The sequence below is a fragment of the Jaculus jaculus genome, chromosome 1, assembly GCF_020740685.1.
Source record: "Jaculus jaculus isolate mJacJac1 chromosome 1, mJacJac1.mat.Y.cur, whole genome shotgun sequence".
NCBI classification, from domain to species: Eukaryota; Metazoa; Chordata; class Mammalia; order Rodentia; family Dipodidae; genus Jaculus; species Jaculus jaculus.
The window spans coordinates 163,678,352-163,706,112 of NC_059102.1; the positions used below are offsets into that span (position 1 = coordinate 163,678,352).

The window sequence follows — 27,761 nt, forward strand, 5'->3', positions numbered from 1 at the left end:
TGATCAGAGGGCTGGGCCCTGGCCTTCGGCCCGCCCCACACCTCTGGAGGTGGCTGTGGGATCGACTCACCCACTTGGAACCCTCTCTTTCCCCACTCTTCCTCTCGCCCTCCCCTCCAGAACACAGATGACCTTCTGGTGGCCTCGGCTGAGTGTCCAAGTGATGACGAGGACCTGGAGGAGTGTGAGCCCAGTACTGGTGAGTGCCTTTCCCCCCTCCCCTGCCCCGGGGCCCCTGCGACGCTGCTGGGGTGGGGGCGACTGTCTCTGCCACCTGGCCCCAGCCCAGGCCCTGCTGTAGGCCTTAGCTTTCTCTGGTAGTCCCCTCCCCCTCTAGCAGCCCCCAGGTCCCTTACATGCCCTCTGGCAAAGTGCCTTGTGGTGCCCCATCCCTTGGAGGTACTGAGGTCCCTAGCGGGGTTCCGGGCAGAGAGTCGAGGGAAGCTTGAAGGAAAGAGGGAAGTTTCCTTAGAACGATGAGTAACTGTAGCTCCCATAAGTCCTGGGGTCGGGGGTGGGGTGGGAAGTGACACCTCCCATCAGCTCTCAGGTTCAGAACTGCAGCTTCCACCAGCCCCACAGCCTGGCTCTCTCCGTCCCTCATAGAGGTCTCTGTTAGGTCTTGAACCTCCTCATGCTTAGTTTCAGGGACACAGGGTGGAGACTGTCAGGATGCCAGGCCAGGCTGGCAGTTGTTACATGGGAGCTCTGTGCCTGGCAGTGTGCTGGGTGGGATGTGCCCCTAGGGATATCCTAGTAGGGGAGCTGCCGTAGAAGAGCTGCAGCTGGTGGTAGCGGGGGTGGGAGGCGGCTCCCTGGTCAGCGGGGGTATAAGGTGTAGGGAGAGGGGGTGATGCCAGCTGGGACCAAGGCTCCAGCTGCAGAGAAAGTAGCTAGGCAAGTTGGGTAAGCTTTGAGTGCTGGCTGAGAATGTGGGCAGTGAGGTGGCATGGGGAGGTGTCAGGCTGCCCATCTTTGCAGGTTGGCAGTGGCTGAGAGGAGCTGTGAAGGTCAGGCACCAGGGTCTGACTGGAAATGGAGAAAGATACACTAGGGGCTCCCAGTGGGCAGCACAGGTCTTGGTTTGGACGCGCTGTGGGAGCAGAGGGGCGCCCACCCACGCATCTCTTGCTTCTCTTCCCAGAGACTTCTTCCTGCGACTTAGCAGTGCTGGCCTCTGAGCTGTGGGTGGCAGCAAGCTGGAGGTCGGGTCAGGTGTGTGCAGGGACAAGGAAGGGCTGTGATCAGGCGACGAGCAGTGTGTCCCCATACATCCTATGACTCTGGCCTGGGACAAGGGTGTCTGAGGGGGAGAGGGTCTTTCAGTGCCAGAAGAGACAGTCACACTGAGGGTGGGCTGCCACCCTGGGTGAAGGATGGGAAGAGCAATAAGGGAACAGGGCCAAAGCCTGGGCCGCGGAGCCTCGGGCCAAGACTCAGGTTCAGAGACTGAGGGCACAGGTCCCCCATACTGAGAGAGAATGAAGCCTGCTTGTCCTGTGTGTGACCCCAGTGGACCAGAGCCTAGAGGGGTTGTTCCTGTGGTTGTGGGCCCAGGAAGGCACCAGCTGCCATTCTTACCACAGCTGAGATCCTGTGTGCTGGCAAAGATGCCCTTTACTGTGGAGGTCCCTCTATGGGGTCCTCCCCTGTATCTCACTGGGAAGTCTCAGTTCAGGGTTGCACACTCCAGCCCCACATTGCTTAGAGAGACTTCTGGGTACCTGGCCATGGGGGCAAACAGTACCCCTTTAGCCCTGTCTCACTTCTCTAAACTCTGGGCACTTACTGGGGTCTTCTGTTAGCTGATCTAGTGCTTCTAGCCAGGTTTTCTTTAAATGGCTATGGAATGGCCCACGAGAGCTCTGAATTGGGACTGTGGGGACAAGAGACTGTATGTCACGAAGAAAGGGTACGACTCGGCCTCATATTCTGGGACACGAACTCCCCAGTGACAGGGAGAATCTCTACTCTTCCTGGACTCTGAAGAGGCCATCTAGGCCAGATGGTCAGTACACAGAGAGGTACGGTGCTTACCAGGCTGTACCAGGGCCACACCATGAAGTTGTTAGTGTGACCCCCAGAGTGGGCACTGATGGTCTGAGCTCTTTGAGGCTTTGTTGAGGCAAGAGGATAAGGCAGAGCTGAAGTGGGTGTGTTAGCTGCTAACCACCAGTAGCTACTGTGCCATCCTCCTGGAAAAAGAGCCAAGATGTGAGAGGAAAATGGGAGGTGCGTGTGGAAGACTAGAAGCTGGGGGAAGGGAGGGGCTAGTGGCTGGCCCAGCGACCAGCTTTGAAAATCAGGATGGCAGAGTGCTCCCTGGAGCCCCCTCCCCGCCCCAGAGAAAACCGTGACATCCACAGCTCTTCTGCAGGCACCACTCTGAACTGCTTAAAGCTGCACCTCATCTGTCCCATAAGAAGCCAGGCAAGGACCAAAGTGACTCCAGAGTCCCCAGGCTGGTGTGGACCATGCCCTCCCTCCACCTCAGCCTCTCCAGGTGGAGCCCACTTTGGGGACCCCTAATTAAGGAGGATTTCTCCAGCAGAGGGTCAGACCCACTGCAGATCGAGGCATCCTGGCTGGAGCCAGTGACTGCCCGGGGCTGTACTCCAGGATGTCTGTACTCCCTCCCACTTCCAGATCCTCATCCCTGGGTCCAGTCCAGGGCCTGGGATCATCCCTGTCAGCCTGCTCACCTCCCCACCCTTTTCCCTAACTTGGGCCCCTCTGTAGACCTAGACCCTGTTCGTCTAGCCCACTATCTAGCATGTTCTTTTACTTAAGGCTGGTGGCACAGGCAAAGAATGTCTTGTTAGAATTTTTCGGAGTTGGAGTGCCTTTAGGGGATATGTACCTACTATTGGTAATGTAGTGTGACATACAACCCCTGTTGTCACAGCTGGCCTGGCCCCTATAGGATTCTGGCTTGATGCCCCTGAGACACACAGAAAGAACACCTAGACTCAAGCTCACACAAGCACATATCCATATGCCCACACGTGTGCTCTTAACCAAAGGCACACACGAGTATGCCTATCTGTTCCTGTGTCCCCACTTCTGCACACACACATGCTCAAGCCTGGAGAGACACATGCGATTCACACCCAGACCAACAGAAGCACACATGTGTTTAAACGCAGAGCCATTATGTGCTCAGATGCCCCAAGACCCATGTATACTCCTGTGAGATTCAGAGAAACACAAACTTGCACCAAGTACACAAGCTTATGAAGACAGTCAATATGTTCAGAGCCCCTGAGTGTTTCCTATGTGTTCTTAGAGCTCCTAACATACCCAGAGATGCTTAGAGTCACAGCTGCTCACCTGTCCAACCCTCAGAGGGTCACATTTTTGCTTATCCCACTCAGCTGCACAGGGGCACTCACACTCAGATGCTGTCTTACACCCATCAGTGACCTTACCTGTGCTAACTACCGTATGCACATGCTCAGAACCCCGTGGAGGCAGCTCCCACCTGCCCACACTGACTGAAGTTCATGCCAGATGTTCAGAACTGCACCTGCACAGAGCTCCGTATGCCACATACTGCAGACACTCAGGACACACGTGTATATGTTCAGACCTTTATGTATCCTTGGTCCCACTGAGCCTTATGACGTGCCTTGTGATGTGTCCTTGGACTCCCAAAATTATACATCTCTGCTCAGCTCACAAAGGCACCTATCTGCCGGGCGTGGTGGCGCACGATTTTCATCCCAGCACTCGGAGGCAGAGGTAGGAGGATCACCGTGAGTTCAAGGCCACCTTGAGATACAGTAATTCCAGGTCAGTCTGGACTAGAGCGAGACCCTACCTCAAAAAACCAAAGGATCCCACACATGTTTAGAGGTGTTTCAGGATCATAGAGACCTACATGCATATTCAGATTGGGAATGTCCACAGTGAATTCACATTTCATCGATGTGTGCACATACATGTGTTCACGGAGGTGTACTCCTGCATTTAAGTGACATGAGTGCATAGGAATATCTCTATGCGTGTGTACTTACCAAGATGTCCACATCCGTCTGTGGAGGATGTACCCATTACCTACATGTTGTGCGCTCCATCCCATACCAGAGCGCACCAGTGTCCTAAGACCAAGGATACAGGGGTGCGTGTCCTCAGAGGGATGGCGTGTGCTCAGGCCCAGGGATCCATGTGTTTGCTCAGCCTCACAGACCTCCACCCCTCCCATACTGGTCTCAGTTTCATGGCTGTGCGTGTGCATGTGTGTGTGTGTACCACAGAAACATGCATTCTGGTTCCTATAGAAGCATGTCCATACATCCTCGGCCTCCCACTGTGTGCACGCACACACACATGCACACTCAGGGGCCTACAGTGGCTCACGCAAGTGCTGACCCTACAGGTATTCCTGTGTGCCCAACTGGTACTCATACCCATTCAGCAGCACACACAAGGGCACACATTGTCTTCAGACCTGTAGGGCATGTACACATGTTCACACTGAGTGTAGAATCATGTCTGAACATATGTTCACGCTGAGACCCACAAGGGCAAGCATACCCTCAGTTTTCCATCCTCATGGAATATGGCACATATGTGCTGCTCTGTGCAGGTGCATGGAAGGAACCAGCTTCCAGATGCACACAGGTGCAGGTGTGCTCAGATGCACCGCCGCCTCATGCACTTAACCCACGGGCAGCCCTTCTCAGTGTTGCCCACCCATAAATGAGACCAGAGGCGGGCTCAGGCCTCACCCCACAGGGACACACATGTTTTCTCAGACCCACCCAAGTACCGATGCGTTCAGTTTCAGAAAGGCTTCTAAATAACATTAGTTGCTGTACCTGACACACTGCACAGCTTCTGTGATTTAACAGGGACTCTCCGTCTCTTTTCCATGAGTTACACGCAGTGCTCCTGATTGACAGGAGGCCTCCCTGAGAGCTGGAAATGAGTGTGGAGTCAGGAGGGGGAGGGAGGTTTCCACACTGCTCCCGCCACATCTGCCCGTCGGGAGCTAGCTCAGCCTTGGGGGCCACACAGAAGCGCACACATCTATCTCCAGACATGGAGGGCAATTATGACCTAGCTGTGCTCCCAGGAAGAAAGTGCAGCCAGATTTGGGGAATTATTTGCCATAGTCTGGCCTTTGGGGTCACCAAAGATCTGTCTCATTCTTTCTCCTTTCCCCAAATCCCTTACCTTCCCAAGGAAGATGATAGCTCACCGTCCCACCCCAGGAGCACACTGATTTCAAAGTGGAGGCTTGTGGGAGACGGGAGCTGCCTCTGACCTACCCAGACTGTGCCTGGTGGAGCTACCTGTATGTATGTGGCCCAGAGAGCTGTGAACTAAAGGATGATTTATGTCTGCTCCATAGCCCAGCACAAGCCTAGAATATAGTGCTACAGTGGCAGGCCCCGCAACAAAACCTCACTTGAAGAAGAGGTTGGGTCTGGCGGGGTACACCCATAATCCCAGCACTTAAGAGGTGGTGGCAGCAGGCTCAGGAGTTCAAAGCCAGCCTGTTATAGTCAGGTTCGCATTGCTGACAGAAATCACTGGACCAGGAGCAGCTTTTGGGAAAAAATGGCTTATTTTGTCTTACACACTCCAGAGGAAGCCCCATGATGGCAGGGGAAAACGATAGCATGAGCAGAGGGTGGACATCACCCCTGGCCAACATAAGGTCGACAATAGCAACAGGAGAGTGTGCCAAATACTGGCAGGGGAAAACTGGCTATAATACCCATAAGCCTACCCCCAGCAATACACTGTCTCCAGGAGGCATTAATTCCCAAATCTCCATCAGCTGGGAGCCTAGCATTCAGAACATTGTAAGTTTATGTGGGACACCTGAATCGAACGACCACATTCCAACCCTGGTCCCCATAAACTGATTACCATCCATGATGTAAAATGTAATGCATTCAGTTCAACTTTAAAAGTATGTGTATGTGTGTATGTATGTATATATGAATATATATGTGTGTATGTATGTGTATATATATATATATATATATATTTATATATGAACATACACACACCAATCCTAATGATGTTCAAACATCCTCATATTCCAAGGTCTTTTAACTGAGCCATAACACCAAAATATCCCCCCCCCACACACACCCATAATGGCACAGAATGAACATTCACACTGTAAAAGATGGCACTGGGCATAGCAAAGAAATACTCAACCAATACAAGGTTTAAACAGGGCAAGCATCAAACTCTGTAGCCCCAAGTCCAACAACTCTAGTCAGTGACAAAGCTCTAAGTCTGAAAATTGTAACCAGCAACAAGTCTTTGATGTTCCAATTCTGCCCCTCCAGCAAGGCTACTCACAGTCCTGGAAAACTTCATCTGGGGCTGGCAGCTCTGCTTAGCGGCCATCTCATGGTCCCGGCATCTCCATTGGGTCTTCACTGCAACCCATGGTCCATCCTTACGGCTCCATGGGGTCTCCATGCAGGCATCCAGCAAACCTGCTTCACACTGCCCATGGCCATTTCCAAAACACAAGACCGTGTTGCGAATTCAATGACCCTCTCTTTCCTGCATTTCTTATACTCCACAATAGCAGGTAGGGTGCCGATTTGTTGATCTAGGGGGGAATAAAGAAGACTGTGAAGAACAGGGCACTCCTTGAGCATTCAGGCCCTTTCAAAGGAGTCTACATTCTTTCTGTTGTTCCAATGCAGATCAGTTGGCCCAGTCTCAAACGTTGTAATCTGTCATATAATTGCAACTAAATTGGCAGAAGTTTCAGCCCAAGGACTTCATTTCTGTGCCATATCCCTCTGCTCACACCAGTCCATTTCTATGTAATGCAACCTTGCACAAATTCTCAGGACATGGTTTATAACAGTAAGCCTCTCACACAAACTGTTTGTAGCCCAGTCCAGGCAAAGCTCTTTCTAATCCTCATAAGCCAAACCTCACAGTCCATAGTTCATACTGCATTCAGGTCTTGAAACTCTGACCAGAATAGTCCATCAAGCTGTACTATGCAAAGTTTCAAATATTTCCACATTCCTCTTGAAAATCAGCTCCAAAAAGGCCAAAGCCACACAGTTATGTGTCCAGCAGCAAATGACATCACTCCTCGGTACCAACGTTACTGTTCACACATAGCCAGACCCTGTCTCAAAAACAAAGGGGAAGGCTGGGCAGCTCCCAGGTCCCAGTGTTGGGGCAAAACTCAGATGTACACATACCATGTAACTGGAGCACTGAAGGAAATGTGTCTGGGAGGACTTCCCTTTCCTTTCTCCAGGCCTCTACTTTACCTTTGTGGAGAGTCTCCCCATCTTTATCCTCTGTGGCCCTCTCAGAAGGCGTGGTGGAAGAAATGACACTGCTGATAGCCCACTCGGCTTGTGTGTCTTCAGGGGCGCGGCAGGGGTTCAGGCTCAGACAGTCACAGCAGCCACACCAGAGCCCCTTCCTAGGCACAGTTCTCAAGCGTCATGGCTCTCCTTGTTTCCCCACCCCTGCTTCCTTTCATAGAGCCGTGACTGTCTTGAGGACACTTGAAACAGTAGTTGGGGAGCCTCATCCTTGAGCAAGCCGAGTCTTCAGAGGAATTGATTGGCCATTGTCCCTCAAGCCCTTTTAGTCTTCCTGTGTGGGGCTGGGAAGCAGTGGCCCTTCTGAAGGCTGCAGAACCCACAATTTTTGGCTGTTACCCACTCCCTTCATTCCTCTTTGCGCACTAGCCATTCCTGGCTGAATGTGTCCTCTTGTGACATGTTAAAAGCAGAGAGTAAGAGTCCTAGCACTGTCCCTCAACACCTTAGCTTCAGCGGGGCTGCAGCCTGCTCCTTGGTTGTCACATGCATTTGTGGGCCGGCTTATGTTCAGCCTCCATGTCCTTTTCCTTGGACAGTGTTAGTTGTTTTGTTTTACCATAGCATCCATTTCAGGGGCCACACAGCCTATGTAAGGTAGCTTTTTATTTATTTTTATATTTTATTTATTATTTGAGAGAGAGGGAGAATGGGCGTGTCAGGGCCGCCAGCCACTGCAAATGAATTCCAGACACATGCGCCCCCTTGTGCATCTGGCTTACGTGGGTCCTGGAGAATCAAACCAGGATCCTTTGGCTTTGCAGGCAAACACCTTAACTGCCAAGCCATCTCTCCAGCCCCTTATTTTGAAAAATTTATTATTTGTTTTGGTTTTTTGAGGTAGGATCGCACTCTAGTCCAGGCTGACCTGGAATTCACTGTGCTGGGATTAAAGGCGTGTGCCACCATGCCTGGCTTAACGTTGTTTAAAAAAATATTTATGTACAAGGGGCGGGGGAGAGAGAGAATATGGGCACACACCTCTTGTTACTACAAACAAACTTGAGATGCATGAACCACTTTTTGCATCTGGTTTTACGTGGGTAGTGGGGAATCAGACCTGGGCTGTCAGGTTTTGCAAGTAAGCATCTTTAACCACTGTGCTATCTCTCCAGCCCCCAGCATTTGGTTTTATAACAGATCAAGCCTGAATCTCAATGTTAACTGAAGAGATGTTTCTGACTCAGGTGTACCCTACCCAGGCTGTACCCAAAGCACACATTAGTAATCTACCTTCCTTCTGTGGCACCTCCATTTTTAACATGTGGTTTCTAAGGTCTCTGCAGGAGAAGAGTATGGAGGATGGAGCACAGGAGGTGTTAGGGGTTGGTACTGGCAGGGCCTATTGCCCAATTGCAAGGGATGCTGGGAAATGTAGTCTAGCGGCCCAGAAAGAAGAATGCACTTGATGGAGTTCCCTAGGGCAGTGTTCTGATTGTATTCAGAACCATGGTGTTGTGTTCATGTGTTCTGAGGGGCCGTTCATACACACACCCATGTACATGGAGCCCAGACCCGGGCTAAGAGTCAGCAGACATATGCTTGGGCCGGAGATCCATGCCACATGCACCTTCACAGATTAGACCCATCACACTTCATGTGCTTGGAGTCATATGCCCTGGACAGAAACACAGACCCTCAGAGCACCTCCTATCTCACAGTACAGCTGACCTTCTCTGACCTTGAAGCCACTCTGGCCTCTATCTTTTTCTTGATGGTGTTTCAGGGTGGGGACCCCCATTCTTTAGCTCACTGCCCACCGTGGCATATTTCTGTGCTCCAATAGGTGAGTAGGGGGTGAAATCCAACCAGTGTTTTTTGTCAGTGTGTCCTGGGCTCTGTAGCAAGGCAGTGTATCCATCAGGAGAGGGACTTTTTTCAATACCATAGAGGTGTGGCTTGCCAAGTCACACACCCACAATATTGTGTCCATGCATATGAGCTGTTTTTCCTCTTACTCCACATAAAATACCCATGAAGGAGGCCCGTCTTGCTGCTCACAGCTTGGGCAAGCCACCCAGCACTGGTGGATGGGCCTCTGCCAGTAGATACTTTAATCTGGGACGTTCCTAACCTCAGTTCTAGACTGTTCTGTGGCTACACATCTCTTGACTGGGGGCTCATGGGTAGATTTTTTTTTTGAGAGAGAGTCCCATACAATATCCCAGAGTGTCATTGAATTTATTTTGTAGGCTAGGCTGGCCTCAGCGTGCTCTTTGTGTCTGAACCTCTGGAGTGCTAGGGTTACAGGCATTAGCCACCATGCTTGGCTCCCTGATTTCTAACCAAGGCCTCTGTTCCTTAAAGGTAGAAAGGGCTCCACTTAGTGAGTGAGAACTCCAAAGAGGGGAGAGTTGAGAGAAAAGGGCTGCTGAGGTTCCAGTTAGGAATTGTCTAGAAAGTGGGCCTGACATGCATTAAAATTCCACTTTTCTTAAGATGGGGGTGGGTTGGTCGCATGTGTGATGAGCTTGTATCTAGGCATATTTTACAACTGCTGCGGCTGCCTGCAGGAAGGCCCGGAAGCTGCCTAAGGTCCTTACCAGATTCCCATAGCCCCAGGGGTCCATCTCCACTGATGCAGAGCCAGATGCAGGCTCCCCAGTAGCATGCATCATCCAGAGTCTGTACCCTGCCTTCAAAAGCCCAGCGAGCAGGGCAATAGGACTCTCCTGGTGAGGGGTCTCTGAGGAGCCCTTCCCTACTCTGAGCCCTGCTGGCTTCTTTCCAGGGCAGGCTCTCTCAAATCCTTAACTGCATGGCCCCAGGAAAACCCAGCCTCCTACATTGCTTATGTCTTCACTGCCCCACAACCAAGCCTGATTGAATGACCGTGGGCCAGAAGCCATGGGGCTTTTTGGGTTTCTCCATAGCCTTATCTCAGAGAGTACACAGGCAGGGTATAAGATGGAAAAGTGGTGTGGGAGACAGACGCTGTTATGCAAAGGGGTCCTGGGGAGTTGTGGCAGTGTGGTGGTTGGGCTGGGTAGATTCCCTGAGACATGTGTCACTAGCCTTTGTTTGGGCAGAAGAGCTTCAGGGAAGTGAAGACTGCGGCAACAGGTCTGAGACTCAGATCTGGAGCCTCGAGGGCTCTGGGGCCTGGAGGAGGGAGATCTAGAAAGTCTGCAGGTCCCAAGGGCCAGCAAGTCAGGGCAAATGGTTGTGGGAGCCTAGGCTGGGAAGAATTTGCCTGTGGTCCAAGACTGAAGCCATCACTTGCCCTCACCCAGCTGGGGGCAACAGGTTGGTAGAGGGCCAAGGTCTGTGTCCTGCTCAGCTTGATGATCAACACTCTAGGGTAGATGTGTTACTGGGGCCCCTATTATGGCCAGTTGGTTGAGAGGCATAAACCAGCTTAGGGCAAGCCATCATCGTGGAGTTCCCAGAGGACAGTGGTGTCTCAGTCTAAGATGACAAGAGGGACTGGTAGAGGGTGTGATCCAGGACTATAGATGTGGTGTTGCCAGGCTAAAGTCTTGGCAGAGCCCCTTTCACCAAGATGCCAGAGGGGGAGATTGTGCAAAATTTGGCTGCTCTGGTCTGCACCCCCATCGGCTTCTCCTGTATCTGGCCTAGCTCATCAGAGAAAATGACATTCTCTCCCTTCCCTTGGACAAGGGTCATGACCCCAGCTCTGTGCCAGGCCGACTGCTGGGTACTAGAGGGATGGACAGATGGGACTCAGGCCTTTGGGCCTTCCTTGGAAGTGAGTCAAACTTGGGCCTCCAGGACAGAATAGGGACACAGTGTCACAAGCACCAGAAGCGGAATACATCCTCTGGAGTCTGCCTGGAAGAGAAGGTGTTGGCTGGATTCTGCAGGTGGGAGCCATCAGCAGGGATTGTTCTGAATAGAAGGCAAAGGCCAGGAGACGGCAGGTAGACCCAGATGAGCTCCAGGCCCATGCAGAGGGGGGATCCTGCCATGATTGGGCCGAGGTTGCCACCACTCAAGGGGCTACCAGCTTTCCTCCTGTGACCTGAGAACAGAGTTTGCCCCTTGTGCAAGGACAAGGATGCTGGGCTGTCTTTTGGTGAGTCCGGGGCTTATGTGGGGATGGGAAGACAAACTGTTGAGTCATAGGCTAGAGGGTCAGTAGACACAGGCATTGGCCTCACCCTGTGCCTGAAGCTTGCTACCTGAGACTTATTTATTTATTTTGTTTATTTGAGTGAGTGAGGATCTCATGTAGCTCACACTGGCCTGGAACTTGCTGTGTAGCCAAGGATGACCTTGAGCTCCTGATTCTCCTGTCTCTACCTACCAACTGTGCCACCTCACATGGTAACCCCTATATACTGATGAGGAAGCAGGCCCAGTGGGTAGAAGGAACTTGTACAGTCCCATAGGAATTCAGTGACACGTGTGTAGCGTCCATGCTGGCTTCTCAGTAGTGTTGACAGCCTCCTGGAGGTACAGGAATGATGATCCAGGCTTGCCTGGCCCTGAGACCTGGCCCTTCCCCGGCTTCTGGGTATGGACTATTTGGAAAGGCCATTCATTCGTTCAGCTCACTTGACACCATACACCTGGTGATTAGGGAAGTCCTGCCCATCCCAGCCTCAATGTCCCCGTCCATTAGAAGATGGAATTCAATTCACACAGAGCCCTAGTGCTTGCCTAGCATCACGAGGCCCAGGGCACCATCCCTGGACCACAAAACAGAACAAACTAGACAGAAGCCGGAACTGGACTGGCCTAGTTGTTCAACGTGCGCTTCTCTGTTCTGGGCCCAGCATTTCTTTGTGGCCGAGTCCATAAGGGCCAAACCCCTGGGGCCTCAAGTTTGGGGGTGCAGGGGACCCTCAGTCCAGAGGGAGATTGGAGCAGGGTTGGAAGAGTGGCTTGGGAAGCTTGTCAAGGTCGTGGCTGTGGCTGGCCGGTGAGGCCCGAAGACTGGAAGTGTCTGAAGATTGCTGAGCCGATGGTGGGGAGGGTCAGCAGAGGTGTGTAAACTGGAGCCTGTCAGGGAGCCGAGGCAGGTAGAGCAGCAGAGAAGGCACAGGAATGTGAGGTTGGGCTGAGACTGGCATGGTTGCCGGTTGCCAGTTGAGTTGAGGTGGGGGCAGGACCTAGTAGCAGAAGCCCTGGGATATTACAAGCAGGGTTGGGGGTGTGGGGTGTGGAGATTGTGGGCTGCAGAGACCTGGGGAAATGCTCAGGTGGGGTAAGGCTTAGCTGTGCTGGAGTGAGAGCCAGAGAAGAAATCTCCAGTCCCCCTCCCCGCCAGGCCCTGAGGCGCCCCCTGCATGGCCGGCTGGACCTGGGTTCCAGGTTCAATCCAGAGGCCAGTGGGTTGCCGCTCTGGTTGGAGAGGAGGCTCAAGAGGCTGATGGGAGTTGTAGTTATTGGCCCAGAGATTGATGGGAGTTGTGGTCCATACACCTTTTCAAGGGCTAATGGGAGCTGTAGTTCTCACCTTTTGGGGGCTGTCGGGAAATGCAGTTTCGGCCCAGGAGAGTTCAGTTAGACCTAGAGAGGAAATTTAGTCCCCTCCCCCAACACAAGGCCTGCCCCGTTAGTTCTCCTGGGTCCCAGTTTAGCTAGCGCTTCCCTCCCAGATGGCTGTGTATTTTCTTTTCTTTTTTTGCTTTCTTCTTCTTTCCGTTGTTTTATTTTAACAATAATAAGAGGGCCAGAGGCTAACAAGCCCTGGCGGCCCATGGGGGTTCTGGGGAGGGGGAGGGGGGGAAGTCAGTGGGGGACAGAGGTGGAGGGTGAAGAAAGAGGAAGTGGGGGAGTTAGGCTTAGCTTAGGAACCACAAGGCCATTCCCCTCACTCACATCTTGCCTCTTCCCACCTCCCTACCTTTACATGGCTTCTCCATCCCTCCCAGAATCTAATGGGACACGACCCTGCTCTAATATGTCCTAACTCCTTGCCCTCAAGGGCCTCCCCTTCAAGGTCTCCTTTCCCAAGTCTCATTGAAATTGGCCCTTCCCGCAGTCAGTCCCTCCCCAGACCTAACGACCACATAAGCAGCTCCTACACAGTGGCCTGCCCCATCCCTGCTTTCCATGACCTTCTCCTGCTGACCCTTCGTTCCCTCATGCGATCACATCGAGCGCTCCCAGCCCCAGCTTGCACGGTGCAGATGTCAGCCTTGTGTTTAATGATGGGGAGAGGGCTCGAGAGAGGGAGGAGAGAGAGCATTCTGGAGGAAGCAGGCTGTCCAGGGTGAGCCAAGTGAGGGAGGGAGATACCAAACAGATAGAAAACGTGGTACGGAAAAGTTGTTTTTTCTTATTTTTTTTCCGGGAGAACCCGCTTACACAGCTCTGTTTGTAATTTTTTTCTTCATGCTAAAATCACACGGCCTATTTGTTGATGTAAGTTGCCTGAATTCCGTGGTATGCTATCTTCTTTTTTAAAAAAAAAAAAAAACAAAAAAAGAGAAAAAAAAAGAAAAATATAGAAAAAAAACCCTAAAAGATGTTGTTGTTAGGTTTGTTTAAATGCTGCTGTTGTATCTGTTTAAAACCTTAAACCAGTAGAAGTTTCTTTGTTTTGTTTTTTTATTTTTCCGTTTCTTTTCAATTTCCTTTCCTTTCCGTTCCTTTTTTGGTTTCTTAAGACAAAACGAAAGAGCAAAACCCAGAGAGTCACAGAGCCCGCGCGTGGGGGGGTGCCCAGGGCATCCCAGCCGCTGCCCGCTTAAAGCGCAGGCTGCGGCCGGCTGGCGGGCGGGCCCGGCCCGCTCTAGTCTCCGCCAAAGCCGATTGCAACCGATTTGGGTGTGAGGCTGTTGTTTCTCTCTCTGTACCGGCCGCCGGCGCCCCGACCCTCGCTGACGCCCTGCCTTCTCTCTTCTCTTTCTTGTTCTAGGAGGAGAGTTAATATTGCCCATTATCACGGAGGACTCCTTAGACCCCCCTCCCGTGGCCACCCGGTCCCCCTTCGTGCCCCCGCCCCCCACCTTCTACCCCTTTCTCACGGGCGTGGGCGCCACCCAAGACACCCTGCCCCCGCCCGCCGCGCGCCGCCCGCCCTCCGGGGGCCCGTGCCAGTCGGAGCGGGACGACAGCGACTGCGAGGAGCCCATCGAGGCCTCGGGCTTTGCCTCCGGGGAGGTCTTTGACTCCAGCCTCCCCCCCACGGACGACGAGGACTTTTACACCACCTTTCCCCTGGTCACGGACCGCACCACCCTCCTGTCACCCCGTAAACCTGCTCCCCGGCCCAACCTCAGGACAGATGGGGCCACGGGCGCCCCTGGGGTGCTGCTCGCCCCCTCCGCCCTGGCCCCCAACCTGCCAGCGGGCAAAATGAACCACCGAGACCCGCTACAGCCCTTGTTGGAGAACCCGCCCCTGGGGCCCGGGGTCCCCACGTCCTTCGAGCCGCGGAGGCCACCTCCCTTGCGCCCCGGCGTGACCTCGGCGCCCGGCTTCCCCCATCTGCCCACAGCCAACCCCACGGGGCCCGGGGAGCGCGGCCCGCCGGGCGCGGTGGAGGTGATCCGCGAGTCCAGCAGCACCACCGGCATGGTGGTGGGCATCGTGGCGGCGGCGGCGCTCTGCATCCTCATCCTCCTCTACGCCATGTACAAGTACCGCAACCGCGACGAGGGCTCCTACCAGGTGGACCAGAGCCGGAACTACATCAGTAACTCGGCCCAGAGCAATGGGGCGGTGGTCAAAGAGAAGGCCCCCGCCGCCCCTAAGACACCCAGCAAGGCCAAGAAGAACAAAGACAAGGAATATTACGTCTGAGCCCCCTCTGGCACCGCACCCCACTGCCAGCTGCCCCTCCCGGGAGGGTCCGGGAGGAGGGTGCGGCCCTCTTTCCCTGCAGGGGGGGCCTGAGGACCCTCTCCCTGGCTGCCTCAGGCTTCTCCCACGAAGAGGAAACGCAAAAAAAAGAAAAAAAAAAAAGAAAAGGAATAACCCCGTGCTCGTCCCCTTCCAACTGCTGTCCACAGCCCGGCACTGTCGGCCCTGGGGCTGTTTGTCCCTCTCTGGCTCTGCGCCTACCAAGCAGGGCATGAGCTTGCGCTCACAGCCCCGGGTTGATTTATTTTTTTAAGGGGGTTAGTTTTATTTTGGTGGGGTTGGGAGGGAAGGAAGGCTGGGGATTTTGTAAAGTGTCCACTACACGTCCACTTATTTTCCTCAATTTATTCTTCCATCTGTCCCTCCTGCCTTCCTTCCTTCCTATCCCTTCAGACCCTAGCCCAGGATTGCTGTCTGTCTCTGTCCCCTACCCTCCTTCCTTCTCCACTTCTTCCTTTTCTCTGTCTCTCTCTCTCTCTTTTTTTTTGTATCTGGCTTCTCCCTTTCCTCCCTTTGGGGTTCCAGAGTCAATGGGAGAAGGGTGGGAGGGTGGGCCCAGAGAGGCCCAGTGAGTGGCTGGGGCTGGACGGTGGGGTTGTCCCCCAGTGTCCCAACTCCCTCACCAGGAGAGGTGCTGGATTGGGACCACCCAGGGAAGGGGCTCAGGCTTGGTGAAGGCCTGTTGTGTGTACTGCCGGGCGATGTGCATTGAAGGGAAGCTGCTGGAGGAGTGGGGTGGGGGGTGGGGGGAGGGGAAAGGCAAATGCAGATATATATTAAAAACAATTAATCAAGATACCAGAGCAGTGGCCTGTGGCACCTGCTGAGCACAGGTGCAGGGAAGGGAGGGAGTGAGGTGGTGTCTGTGGATGGCTGGAGTCATCTCTTGGCCTATAGGCTCCCTGCTCCCCCAGGTTTTTTTTTTCTCTTTGTTAACAAATGTGTCTGAGTCTTGGAAAACACCCCAAACCCGGAAATGTGTGGGAAAAGAAAACAAAACTTTCCAAATTCCAACAGTCCTGTGCAGTTTGTTCGGGGCTGGGTGCTTTTAGTCCCCTGGTCTTGCTTTGGGCTGGGGTCAGGCCCCAAGTGGGGGCCCATGAGAACCAGTAAATTGCCCACAAACTTCTGAGCTGAGTATAGCTTTGGACTCCTGGGGAAGGTGGCCTAGATCCTCCCTCCCCCCAATCCTAACCCCCAAGTTCTTACTGGGTGAAGCTGAGGGTAGGAAACACTCCAGGCTTGCAGAGGAATGGTTGGTCTCTGGCTGGGGCTGCATGATCTCAGTTTCTCAGGAGACATCTTTGTCTGCACGTCTGGGGTGGGGACAGCCTGCCTCCCCCAGCACGTTTGCTTCTGCACTTTTTGCACTGTGCACGTTGGCTCCCTCTCGGGGCTCTGCTTCCTGGGCCCCCGATTCTAGCTGTGGATTCTCATGGACCTGGCCTCCTGAACCCACCAGGCTCCAGCCCTGCTTGTCCACTTGCCCCTCACAGTTTCAGATCCTCAGGTCACCACGCTGGCCTACCTGAGGGAGTTTGGAGAGGCACAGATGTGGGTCAGTACTACCGGGGCATCCTGGCCATGGCTGGCCTTGACCTTATCCCTAGTCTTTTATCACTGTTGTCTGCCAGAGCACAAGCTTTCTCTTAGGTGGTCCTCCTCTCATTACCATTAAAAGAAAACTAGCAGCAGGAGTTCCTATGTGACAAGAAGGGAAGGAATGTCTTTCCTCTAGTAGCTGTTAAGAGTGTCCCTCCCTCCCCGCCCCCACAGGAGGTAGGGTATAGTCCTGGAGTTGGAAGGATGGCTTCTGTCCTTCTGGTTGCTATGTAATCAGGAAACCATCTTCCATATTAGAACAAGGAAGTTAAAAGTTCCTGTCACTAAAGGGCTTGGTTGTAAGAGGAAGGATTTATGGATTTGCCTAATGACTCAATTTACTGTCCCATATAAGAGACAGTCACCTGCCTTTCAGTCTCAATGTCCTTCCCGTGTATTAAAGGTGGAATGTAGCACTTGGGTCTGAGCAGGGTTCCTTGGCGTCTGGCTTGTTGAGCAGTGACCCCAGGAGAGGCCCAAATGCCATCTGGAGGTGGCTGAAATTCCAGGCATCCAGGCTCCTGAGGCGACCTTGCTGGGGTATGTCAGATGATTCCCTCTTGGGCACAAAGGAGAGGGGCTCAGGGAAGATGCTTACGGTAAATTCTGACTCATATCCTTGGACCTAGAAGATCTGCTCAGCTGCCCAAGCTCCCAGGGAAGGGGCATCAGTTTGTCTTGTGCAGAGGTCTTCTGGTGGTGGAAAAACAGACTGTAGTGCTCAGTGCTCCTCCTCCACACACATCTTATAGGGTGCGCTGTAGGCCTGGCTGGGGTCAGGAGAATGGATAAAAGGGGTCACAAGCCCCCATCCTAGAGTCTGGCTGCCCAAGGACTCTGCTCCCATGTGGATGAGATAACCAGGTGGTCACAGGCTCTTTTGTGGAGTGTTCCCAAAAGCTTTAAGGTTAGGAGCCCCTGTAATGGACATGACAAAATGGGTGTGGCCAATTGGAGGCCTCCCGTTGGGTGGCTGCTGAGTTCATACCCGCAGCCATGCAGGGCATGGTGATGTCTCCCAGGCATCAGATTCTGGCTACTGTGGGTAGAGGCACAGTTCTGACTTGTCTTAGTGAATTGGGGGGCCTGAGTGGGGCAGCAGGCAGACAAGTTTGTTCCGAGATTTCTGTTCAGACATGATCCTTACCTCTGTCCTGCCCTCAGAGGTCTCGCTAACAAGAGGCCAAAGGATGTAAGGGGTGCCCCCTCCCCCGCAGAGGCCCAGGGGCTTGCAGCTGTTAAAACAGCTGGTGGATTGTCTCTTAGGCAAAGGATTGCAGTTTCCTGCCAGTCTCTCTCTCTCCCTCTCTCTCACTCTCTCTCTCTCTCTCTCTGTGTGTGTGTGTGTGTTGGCTCCGTGTTGAGGTGCCTGGGAGTGGCCACATATGGATATAGAGGCTGATGAGTGTGGCCCCAGGCAGTGAAGTTGATGGGGGCCTACCAGGTACTGTGTGTCCCCTGTGAAACACTGCGCTGCCTCTCGCATGAGCAGTACTGGGACACCCTGAAGGGCCCTGATTTGTTCTGAGAGAAATGGACCCCTGCAAGTGTTTTAGAAAGCCCAGATGGTGAGGCTAGAGCTGGGCTCAGGAGACTAGAGGCCAGGTCTTGTATCCTGATTGTGTCATGGGCTGTTTCTTTGAACTGCAGCTGCGAGAAGGTTCAGAGAGGGATGATATGAGATGGTCCTCTGAGAAGCCTAGCATGGTGCCTGGCCCATGACAAGGCTGGAAATGGCATCCCTCCGCCTGGCCCAGAGTGCTAGAAAGCCAGCCCGGGGAAGTCCACCCGGCCAGGAGTCCCCAGTCCTCTCCCCAGCCTTGGAAGAGTGAGGGGGTCACTAGTCATCGATTCCCATTTTTTTTTTTTTTCTCTTTCCCCAATCCCATGTCCCTCTGGGTAGCTCGATGTATAAACTAAGACATGAGGCCATGGAACCAGTGGTTCTCAGGGACTTCTCTGCTGGCAGGTGGTTGGGGACAGAGGTATGGTTCCAAGCTTGGGTCAGGGTGTCACTAGCTTCATCGGTGCCCCTGCACACAGGGGGTAGTTCTGAGCCTTGGGGCAGGTGGACAGATGGGGCAGTGAACACTAGGTATCCGCAACCTCAGGCCTCTCATTGCTGTGCAGCCGCAGGGGGATGACAGTGTGGAGGCAGCCTCCTCCAATCAAGCTTTCTCTTTACCCCTTCTGTGTTAGCGGGAAGCAGCCCAGAGACTCCTCAAAATGGAGCCCTCTCCCTCAGCTGACTCTGAGGACAGAAGAAACCGTCTTCCTCTTCTTTCTTCTCCCTTTTCTTCTTCCTTCCTCCTTCTTCATTATCCCTTCTTCTCTTCCCCCCTCCTCTTTCTCCAATCTTCTGCTTCCTTTTCCTCCTCCTTCCCTTACTCCTCCTCCTCCTCTTCTCCCTCTCCTCTGCTGGTCCCATCACAGCTCCCTGGGAGGCTAGAACCGTGTAGATTTCATGATGGTGCTCCCTGGTATGATATGTGTCACCTTCTTTACTGCCCTGTTCAGGAAAAACAGAGGAGGGTGTCCCTGGGGTACAGGGTGACCTCTGACCTTTGATCCATGTCCATCTGAGGACTGGGGAGCCTGATAGGGCCTCAGGTGTGAGTTTCCTGAGCACATCAGGTGTGTGGGGTGGTGTCAGCCCTGTCAGCCTCCTGGTTTTAATGGCAGAACTTTGGGACTTTGAGAACCCCCGACAATACCGATCACATCCCAGGACCTCCCCTGACAAATGGCCTCCTTCCCTTTGGCCTCTCTCAAAGTGACCTGGGGAGAACTGGGCCATTTGTCTGTCTCTCTACATGGTGGAATGAAGGACAGAGGACATACGACTGCCCTGTCAGCCTGAGTCTCCACTCTTCCAGATGTGCGGTGTAACTCTGGGCCAATCTTACCCCTCCCTGGGTCTCTACTTTTCCCAATCTAGTGAGGGGGTTGATGCCTAGGCCACTCAACTTTGGGCATATCTGGAGAGACGAGTGAGGGAAAGAAGGGATGGTCCCAGGGCCGAGCCACTCACTGGTTCTGTACGTCTTGGATGGTGTCGGGCAGTGGCAAGTTCTGGGTCTCAGGTAGGAGCAATGCTGCCAGGCCACTGAGCAATGGCACGGTCCCATACACCAGCAGTGGCAGCCAGCGGCCGTGGGTGTCCAGCAACTGCACCAGAGGCCCCAGAATGGCTCCCCCTCGGCCTGCCATCTGGCCCAAACCCACTGCTGTCATCCTGTTTGGACACATGTCCTTATCAGAGGTACTCTTGATGGTCTCACCTGGCCCAACCCTACTTGGTCCAGGGAGGCCAGGCAAGTCAAGGTGGGTAGGGACATAGCTCAGCAGACCTGAGACCACATGGGAGGGAGACTTGGGGGGAGGGAAGATCTGGAAGTCCCCCCCCCCCCCGTTGCATGCTACAGTGCCCACTCCTTGAGCCCAGGGACAGTCTGTCTCACCTGAGCACTGTGGGGAAAAGCTCACCACTGAAGATGGTGACGCAGGTGAAGGCGGCTCCCAGCGATCCCAGCCCCAGCACTGCCAGGGCTGAACGTAGGAGCCCCATCTCTGTGAATGGAGACGGGGTCAGCAGAGGTCGGATGGAGGCTCTAGTCCCAGAGCTTCTCTTTCCAGGCCTGTGTGGCCAAATATCTATAAATCTATCACACATCCTACACTGTGACCTCTGGCCACATACCACCCCCCAGCCAACTGCTCCCCTCTCCATGCCTCTGAACCAGACTTCCCTCCTGCTCCAGTATGTCACTGAGTTCTCATGTTAACTCTATAGCTTTCTCCATGCCCTCTCCCATTGCTCCACCCAGTACCCTGCCTTCTCAGCAGCCGCCTTCTTAAGTGGCTTCTTCTCTGGTCCCACACCCTCTGTTCCTGGCTCTGGCCCCAAGGGTGGGGAAGCCTTGGTCGGCTGCAATCTTGTCTCCCCTGGGTGTTCACGCTCATGCCTGGTCGGGCTGAGGCTCACCTTGGGGCACCAGCATGTTGGCCAGGATGCAGAGTCCAGGCAGCACCAGGAACCCGGCCTGCGAGAGGCGCCGGCCCAAGCGGTTGAGCAGCAGCAGGCTGCTCATCTTGACCGGGAGGTCGACCACCCCGATGAGCACCTGGAGCAGGAAGATGTTGCTTCCCAGAGTCTGTAGGTTCAGGGCCAGGCCGTAGAATGTGAAGCCGAAAGCGAACCTGGGCGTGAGCGGGGACGGAGTAGGCCTGGGACAGCTGCCCTTGCTCAGAAGGCCTTGCCCAGACCTCCCTGCCAGTGCCGCGTTCCTTAGGTTTGTTCGGTGGAAGGTGCTGGGATAGAGGCTGGTGGCGCTGGGTATTTCTCTGTCCCTCTCTGTTTGGGTGCCTTGTCTGGGATGGTATTCCATGTAGCTCAAGCTTCCACTGAAGAGGCACTCTGTCCATAACTTCCATGGGTCCAAACTGGGTGGCCTGGGCTCCTGGGCTAGGACAATAGCTTACCATCTCCCCATCTATGGTGCCTCTAAACAAGGTGGGCAAGGCTGTCTGTGGCTGTCTGGATTGCCTCATGTCTGGTTTGCTTCTCTAACTTGCCCAGCACCTTTGTCCCGAATCTTCCTCACTCAGCTTTCTTCTAGCCACCTGTTCCTCCTGCTGGGGTCTTGATGATAGTCGGGAAGACCTGTCTTGGGGGTGCATCCAGCCAGCTGCTGGCATCGCTGACAGCAGGCTCCCTTGTGGTTGGCAGCCAGGGGTGGAGGCTGGGCTCTTGGTGTCTTGGAGTAGAAGGGCACTTACCAGCACAGCATGGAGACGCAGGTCCGGAGGCGCAGAGCAGGTGTGCGGAACAGCAAACTCACCCTGGCAGGAGCCTGGTCTCCGCTCAGCTCTGCCCGCATGGCTGACAGCAAGGCCTGGGGGTGGGGTGGGGTGGGGGTGGGCGCTGCTGACGCTGGGGACCCACAGGTCCTCCTTCAGGAGCTGGGCCCTCATTCTGTCTCCCAAGGGGCTGCTATGCAAGGCCAGGGGGAGAGTCTAAGGAGACAGGCTTGAGGGAGGGCCCAGCACCACCTCACCTCCATGGTTAGTGTGTCCCCCGCTGTCCTCTTCCTATTGATGGCTGCCACCCTCTGTAGTTCCTGAAGGCCCCGATCTAGCTTGCCCATAGTGAGGAGCCAGCGTGCAGATTCTGGGAGCCACCTGGAATGCAGGGGTATGGGAGGGGACAGTCACTGCCTGTTTTCCCCGTAGCCTGGCCTGCAGCAGCCTCCCTGCCCCTCTGTCCCCTCTGTCCAAGGAAGTGGACACCCACAAGTCCCAGGTGTCAGTAAAGGGCTCTGTGGCATGTGTGTGCAGCCATGCCATTAAGACATCTGGGGCCGGAAAGATGGCTGGGCAGTGTTGGCACTCCCATAAATGCCAGGTGGGTGTGGTGGGCATCTGTGAACCCCGCAATCCCAGTAAGGCAGAGACTGGGACTCTCGGAGGCAAACTGGCTAGCTAGACCAGCTGAATTGGTGGGCTCTGGGCTCAAGACTGACATGCTGCCTCAGAAAAAGAGAAGAAGTTGAGGACGATACCTAATGTCAAACTCTGGCCTCCAGAGACACACACATGTGCATATGCAGACACACATGAACACCACACACACGCAAAAAATAAAAAAACAAAAATAAAAATAAACCAACCACCTGCCTTAGCAGGTGGCTCCACTGTCTCCCTCCTTCCTGGGATGAGGACTTGTGTTTTTTTTTTCAAGGCAGGGTCTCATTTTAGCCCAGGCTGACCTGGAATTCATTATGTAGTTTCAGGGCGGCCTTGAGCTCACTGCAGTCCTCCTACCTCTGCCTCCTGAGTACTGGGATTAAACATGCATGCCACCACACCAGCCTTTTTTGTTGTTGTTGTTTTTCGAGATAGGGTTTCACTCTAGCTCAGGCTGACCTGGAATTCACTCTGTAGTCTCAGGCTGGCTTTGAATTTACAGCCATCTTCCTACCTCTACCTCCCAAATGCTGGGATTAAAGGTCAGGCTCAGGCCTGTGTTTTATCTTTGAACCAGTTGCTGGGAGGAGGTGGGGACTCTGTGGTCCCCTTTTTACTGCCTTCCTGCCCCATAGCTCCTCCTCTGTCTCACCCATGAAGTTGGCCTAAGTAGACCTGGGTACAATAAGCTCCTTCACTATTCTACAGGACCACCGTGACTGCCAGAGTCCTCCAACATCCTGACACCTCTCTGTGCCCACATGTTCCCCCTGTCCCCTCGAGATTGTGTCATCTTCCTGCTGCGGACAGTTTCCTCACCCCTTGCCCAGGGCTCAGGCCAGGAGCAGTTTCTATGACATCACCAGTACCCTCCGTCACCTCGTCGACTGCCAATCCCTATTGTCTCTGACCCTTTGTGCCCAGCTGTCCCTACTGACTGTGTCTCATTCACCCCACGTCAAGGTAGGTTGCCTGGCACTAACAGGGCTGTCACTGCCTCAGCCCCAGCCCCCTGCACGGTCCCATCCAGGCCGCCCAGTCTCCTCAGCCCATGATTCCCACCATGCTGCATCACTACTGCCTCTAGGCTTGTGTTCATGAAGGGCCCCCCAAGCCACACATGATTCCTCCCTCAGCTGTGAACAGTTCCTGAGAGGAACCACCTGCCTCCCCCTCACAGAAGCCCGAGCCAGCAGAGGTTTCCTGGATGGGAGAGGGGAGGCGGTGAAAGTGAAGATAGAGTTGATGATTTCCAGGGACCTGTTGGCCTGGAGATGCAGTGTGAGAGACGGGTATCATGACTGCTTGCTGTCAGGATGTGGAAGGCAAGGGCTGCTCCCTCCCCAAGGAGGGAGTCGTGGGAGGAGTGGGTGCAAGGAGATGTCCCATAAGGAGGCAGCATACAGACAGCCAGTTGGAGACCTGGGCCTAGAGGCCACACAGGGCCAGGGTGGAGCAGAGATGCAGGGGAAGGAGCTAGAGTTTCTAGCTGCTGGGAACTCCCTGAAGGAGCGAGTGCAGACTGCGACCCTCTTGTGCCGTGTGCAACCACAGAGAGGTGGTGCCTGGGTCGGTGAGCATGAGTCCAGCAATGGACCGCAATGGGTGAGCATCTTGGGCTCTCGTGGCTCTCCTCCAGTGCAGGTGGCCCTGGTCTCTGACCTCATTAGAGAGATACCCAGGGAAAGGAGACGCTCCCACACTGACTACCACGAGTGGGCAGAGCCTCTTTCAAGGAGGGGAAATGGGGTGCGACACCCACCATGAGTACACAAACCAAAGGAAGAAGGGGGCAGAGACTGTAAGCTGCAACAGTGACCAGCGGCGCACACCGTAGGCCACGGCACCCGTGAGGACCTGGCCGAAGCTGAACCCCATGGAGTTCAAGGTCATCATCCAGGGGCGAGTCTGTGCTGATGTCCACTCCATCACTGCAGGGAGACCAACTAGGTCAGTCCTGTCATACCTGTGCGCAGCCTCCCCAGCCCGGTACCCGTCTGGGTTCTCACAGAGAGTGCCTGTGTTCATCATGATGCCCGCCACGGCGAAGGCCACCAGGAAACGGAACAGGCAGTAGAGGGGGAAGGTGGGGATGAAGGCAGCCGCCATGCCCGACACAGCCACCTGAAGGTAGCTCCAGGTCAGCACCATCCTGCGCCCAAACCTGTGGTAGACATACCAGGAAGATGGCCAGTCTGTGGCATGCCACAGGTCAGCCGTGACGATCTGGACCACTGAGAGCCACCTTATGCCAGCCCATGGAGCTGGGGAAGGCACAAGACCACACTCAGGATAGGTCGCCCTTATCCACTCATGAGAGCTTATGAACGTGAGTTCAGGCTCCCGGGGTCCAAGCAGAACAAAAGCTCAGCATCGGAGAGATGGCTCAGTGGTTAAGGTGCTTGCTTGCGAAGCCTAAGGACCCACGTTTGATTCCCCCAGGACCTATGTAAGCCTGATGCACAAGGTGGTGCATGCGTCTGGAGCTCGTTTGCAGTGGCTAGAGGCCCTGGTGTGCCCATTTTCTCTCTCTCTCAAATAAATAAATATAAATATAAATAAATATTAAAAAAAAAGCTCAGCAGCCAATGAGTTCCCCATCACTGGGGACATTCAGCTGAAGACAGGCATGCGGCCACATAGGTTTGAGCAGTGACTATGGGCTGAGAAACCGGCCTTCCATAACCCCGGCGTGAAGTCAGTGAACCCTTGGCCCAGAGAATGCTCAAAGCTCGCTTAGCAGAGTTTGACTGGATTGGGGTGGGGGTGGGGTACTCACCTATCGGAGGTGGGGCCACATACTGCGGCTCCCACCAGGATCCCGGCCAGGAAGATGGACTGGGCCATGGGCTTCAGGGCCTGGGAGTCACACACCAGGTCCCACTGGAGGGAGATGGGGAGAGAACTGAGATGAGGAGGTCCCGCCAGGCAGGAGGGGGCCGCGGGAGGTAGAGAGGAGTTGAGTGTGGCACAGAGGGCCCCCAGGGTGTAACTTGGTCACGGGCTGTCATGTCACTCTTCCCTAACTCCACCTATGGCTTTCTGTTAGCCAGTGGGTCAAAGGTCAAACCCTCTATCGCCTCACCTGCTCTCTCCCTGTCTCAGCCACAAGGCAGTGGACACCCCTTGGCCCTCCCTAGCTAGATGTCACTTAGCACCTCTTCCTTACCCAGGCTCCTTCCTGCTTGCTGGCATAGCTGCCCTTCCCCACTGGCCCAGCTTTTCCTTACGGCTCTCCTGAAAGGCACAGAGGCTTTTTTGGGTCCTGTGTGCCACTGAGCCCCATGAGCAGTCACAGCTGTGCCAGCAGGCCCGAGTGGGCGAATCCAGTGGGTATGCGGGCACAGGGGTGCCACACAAGTCATTGTAGACTTTCTTCACTGTGTAGCCCAGGCTGGCCTCAAACTTGTCTTTCCTTGGCTTCCCAAGTGCTAGGAAAGCAGGGGCATGCCACCATGCCCAGCATTGCAGTGTGATTGCTGCTGCCCAATCCCTCCGTGTGACTACGTGGTCCACAGAGTGAGGAGGCCCCGGGGAGGTGAGTTTCTCCCCATGACTGGATCATTTTAAGTCCTGTAGACTGTGTTTGTGACTTTGACCTCCCAGGTACCAGAATGTGGAGAGGGCATTGGGGCCATTACCGTGGTCACGATGGTGGATGTGAAGATACTTCGGTCATAGACCCAGCCGTCCACGCATGGCTCTGTTGCAGGCTCGCTCCAGTTGGCAGCTGTGACATTGGGGTCCAGGAGCTGCCACTGCGGTTGACGGAAGCGGCGGCACTGGTGGGGCCGCTGATTGGGACCCAGTGGGATAGAGATAGCCAGGAGGGCATCAGGACTCAGGTCCCCGGGTACACTTGCCTGGGTGGTGATATTGTCCAGGAGGGGCACCCAGCAGCGGTGGCTTGGTACAGCAGCTGAAAAGTTGTCCAGCATATTCTGAGAGGTGACCCACATAATGGGGAGCACCAGGGCCACTGTCTGGAGGACCTGGAATCTTCCCAGGTCCCCAACTTGGTCTAGGAGTTCAGAAAATGCCATGGAGCCCACTTGGGGCCCTAGCAGAAGGGCCCACCTCACAGAGCCGGGCCCAGGACCACGAAGCCAAGTCGAAGAGCCTGCTTCTCCCACAGCGGCACCCACACCACCTCCTCACGAGCATGTCAGGCTCAGTGGCTTCACCCAGTAAAGGCTGGAATCTCTGGCGTCCACCCAGGGGCTATCTCCAAAGGAGGCTCCCACTGAGACCTGGAGCCCTGTGCTGTGCAGGCTGCCATTGGCCTTTCTCAGCAATGCATCTGGTCCGGGCGTCCAGAAAGAAATGAATCTGGGAAGGTGGGAGGGCAGAGACTGGAGTTACCTGAACTGGAATTAAAGTGTGACCAAGAACCACTTAATGGAAGAGGGTTTAGTAATCATTTCAAAGTTTAACCCTGCTCTGAGGACACCATAAATGAAAAACAACAAAAACTCCAGGAACTTCCCCACCCACTGCCTGCTGTGGGCCAGGTCTTTAAAAAAAATATTTATTTGAGAAAGAGAGAGAGAGAGACAGAGGCTGGGAGAGAGAGAGAGAGAATGGGCATGCCAGGACCTCCAGGCCCTGCAAACACACTCCAGACACATGTACCACCTTGTGCAGCTGGCTTATGTGGGTCCTGGAGAATCGAACCTAGGTCCTTTGTCTCTGCAGGCAAGCACCTTTATCTCTAAGCCATCTCTCCATGGGCCTGGTCTTTGTTGGGTCTTGGTAAGATCAGCTCCTGGTACTAGGAATGTTAGGGTGCCAACCCCCACCTCTTAGCGTACCTGCCTGCTTGGTAGGGCACTGTGCCAGTGCTGTGGTTTGACCCTATCAACTTCCAGTCTACAGCAGCTGAGGAAGCTTCACTGGCGAGGGGCAGGGCAATGCAAGCCGGGGGCTGTGTCTGGGGAGAGGTTGGGCCGGGCTCAGGAGACTGCCTCTGGATATGCTAGTGAGTTCTCCAAGCGCAGGGGCCAAAGAACAGGGAGCAGCAGGTGTGTGCATACCAGCATACACGTGAGCGTGCGCATAGTAGCTGTGTGCATATGAGCTATGTACTGTGTCCACGAGTGCATGTGTGTGCAGTGGCGTGGGAATGAAGATGTAGCCCTGTGTTCTCTAGTGAAGAACAGGTCTGCTGAGGAAAGAACTCCTCCCGCCTGCTGTTGTTTTCCCATCCCAACACTTCCCTCTGCAAGTCCTGGTGGCTTCTGTGCATGCTCCGGGCCCCTCTTGCTCACTGCTTCATTCCTTACACCCTGTGCTGGCTGCCTGGGTCCCTCCTTGCTTGGACTCACCCTGGGGCCACATCCTGCATACATCACAGTGCTCTTCCAGGGGGCTGCACTTGATTATTTCTGCCACACGGGGCAAGGGGAGAGGAAGGGGAGAAGGCTTATCAGGGAGCCCTACATTGTTCTGTTCTCTTTGTTATGGCTCTGCTAGTCTTGCTTTGAGCTGGCACCCCCTAAAGTTCCATGATAAGATTTGGTGGGTATCAGGGGGCCTTTCTGAGAGCCTCCTTGGATCCCTTTTGAACAGCTAATAAAGACTCCAGAAAAA

At 54.3% G+C, this 27,761-nt stretch overlaps 2 protein-coding genes across 4 annotated transcripts in view; one reads left to right on the plus strand and one right to left on the minus strand.

Annotated features, from left to right (window-relative positions):
• Nrxn2 (neurexin 2) overlaps window positions 1-16,118 on the plus strand; it is a 122,546-nt gene extending 106,428 nt beyond the window's left edge. Inside the window, 2 exon segments of the mRNA XM_004656616.2 lie at window positions 121-199; window positions 14,158-16,118. Coding sequence (XP_004656673.1) covers window positions 121-199; window positions 14,158-15,044 — 966 coding nt within the window. The 3' untranslated portion in view covers window positions 15,045-16,118.
• Slc22a12 (solute carrier family 22 member 12) lies at window positions 15,975-27,001 on the minus strand. Of its 3 annotated transcripts, none has more exons than XM_045155663.1 (11): window positions 26,984-27,001; window positions 25,814-26,501; window positions 24,952-25,055; window positions 24,182-24,336; window positions 23,935-24,103; window positions 21,764-21,887; window positions 21,486-21,601; window positions 20,692-20,906; window positions 20,168-20,276; window positions 19,738-19,941; window positions 15,975-19,215 (listed from the first exon to the last, which is right to left on the minus strand). In XM_045155663.1, the coding sequence occupies exons 2-11, from the start codon at window positions 26,213-26,215 to the stop codon at window positions 19,152-19,154; spliced, it is 1,662 nt and encodes a 553-aa protein (XP_045011598.1). In that variant the 5' UTR covers window positions 26,216-26,501; window positions 26,984-27,001; the 3' UTR covers window positions 15,975-19,151. The 3 variants fall into 3 exon arrangements, with proteins under 3 accessions (XP_045011598.1, XP_045011592.1, XP_004656682.1); XM_045155657.1 differs by lacking the exon at window positions 26,984-27,001 and adding an exon at window positions 26,808-26,948; XM_004656625.2 differs by lacking the exon at window positions 26,984-27,001 and having other exon boundaries at window positions 25,814-26,534.
• Window positions 27,002-27,761: the final 760 nt, after the last annotated feature.

Excerpts from the sequence above, each read along its gene's own strand:
- Slc22a12 (XM_045155663.1), bottom strand. The coding sequence starts at position 26,215 with ATGGCATTTTCTGAACTCCTAGACCAAGTTGGGGACCTGGGAAGATTC. Across the intron at positions 21,602-21,763 it reads GGGACACACTAACCATGGAG|GCCTTGCTGTCAGCCATGCG; the intron begins GTGAGGTGGTGC and ends CCCCACCCCCAG. Across the intron at positions 19,942-20,167 it reads CTTTTCCCCACAGTGCTCAG|GATGACAGCAGTGGGTTTGG; the intron begins GTGAGACAGACT and ends GTGTCCAAACAG.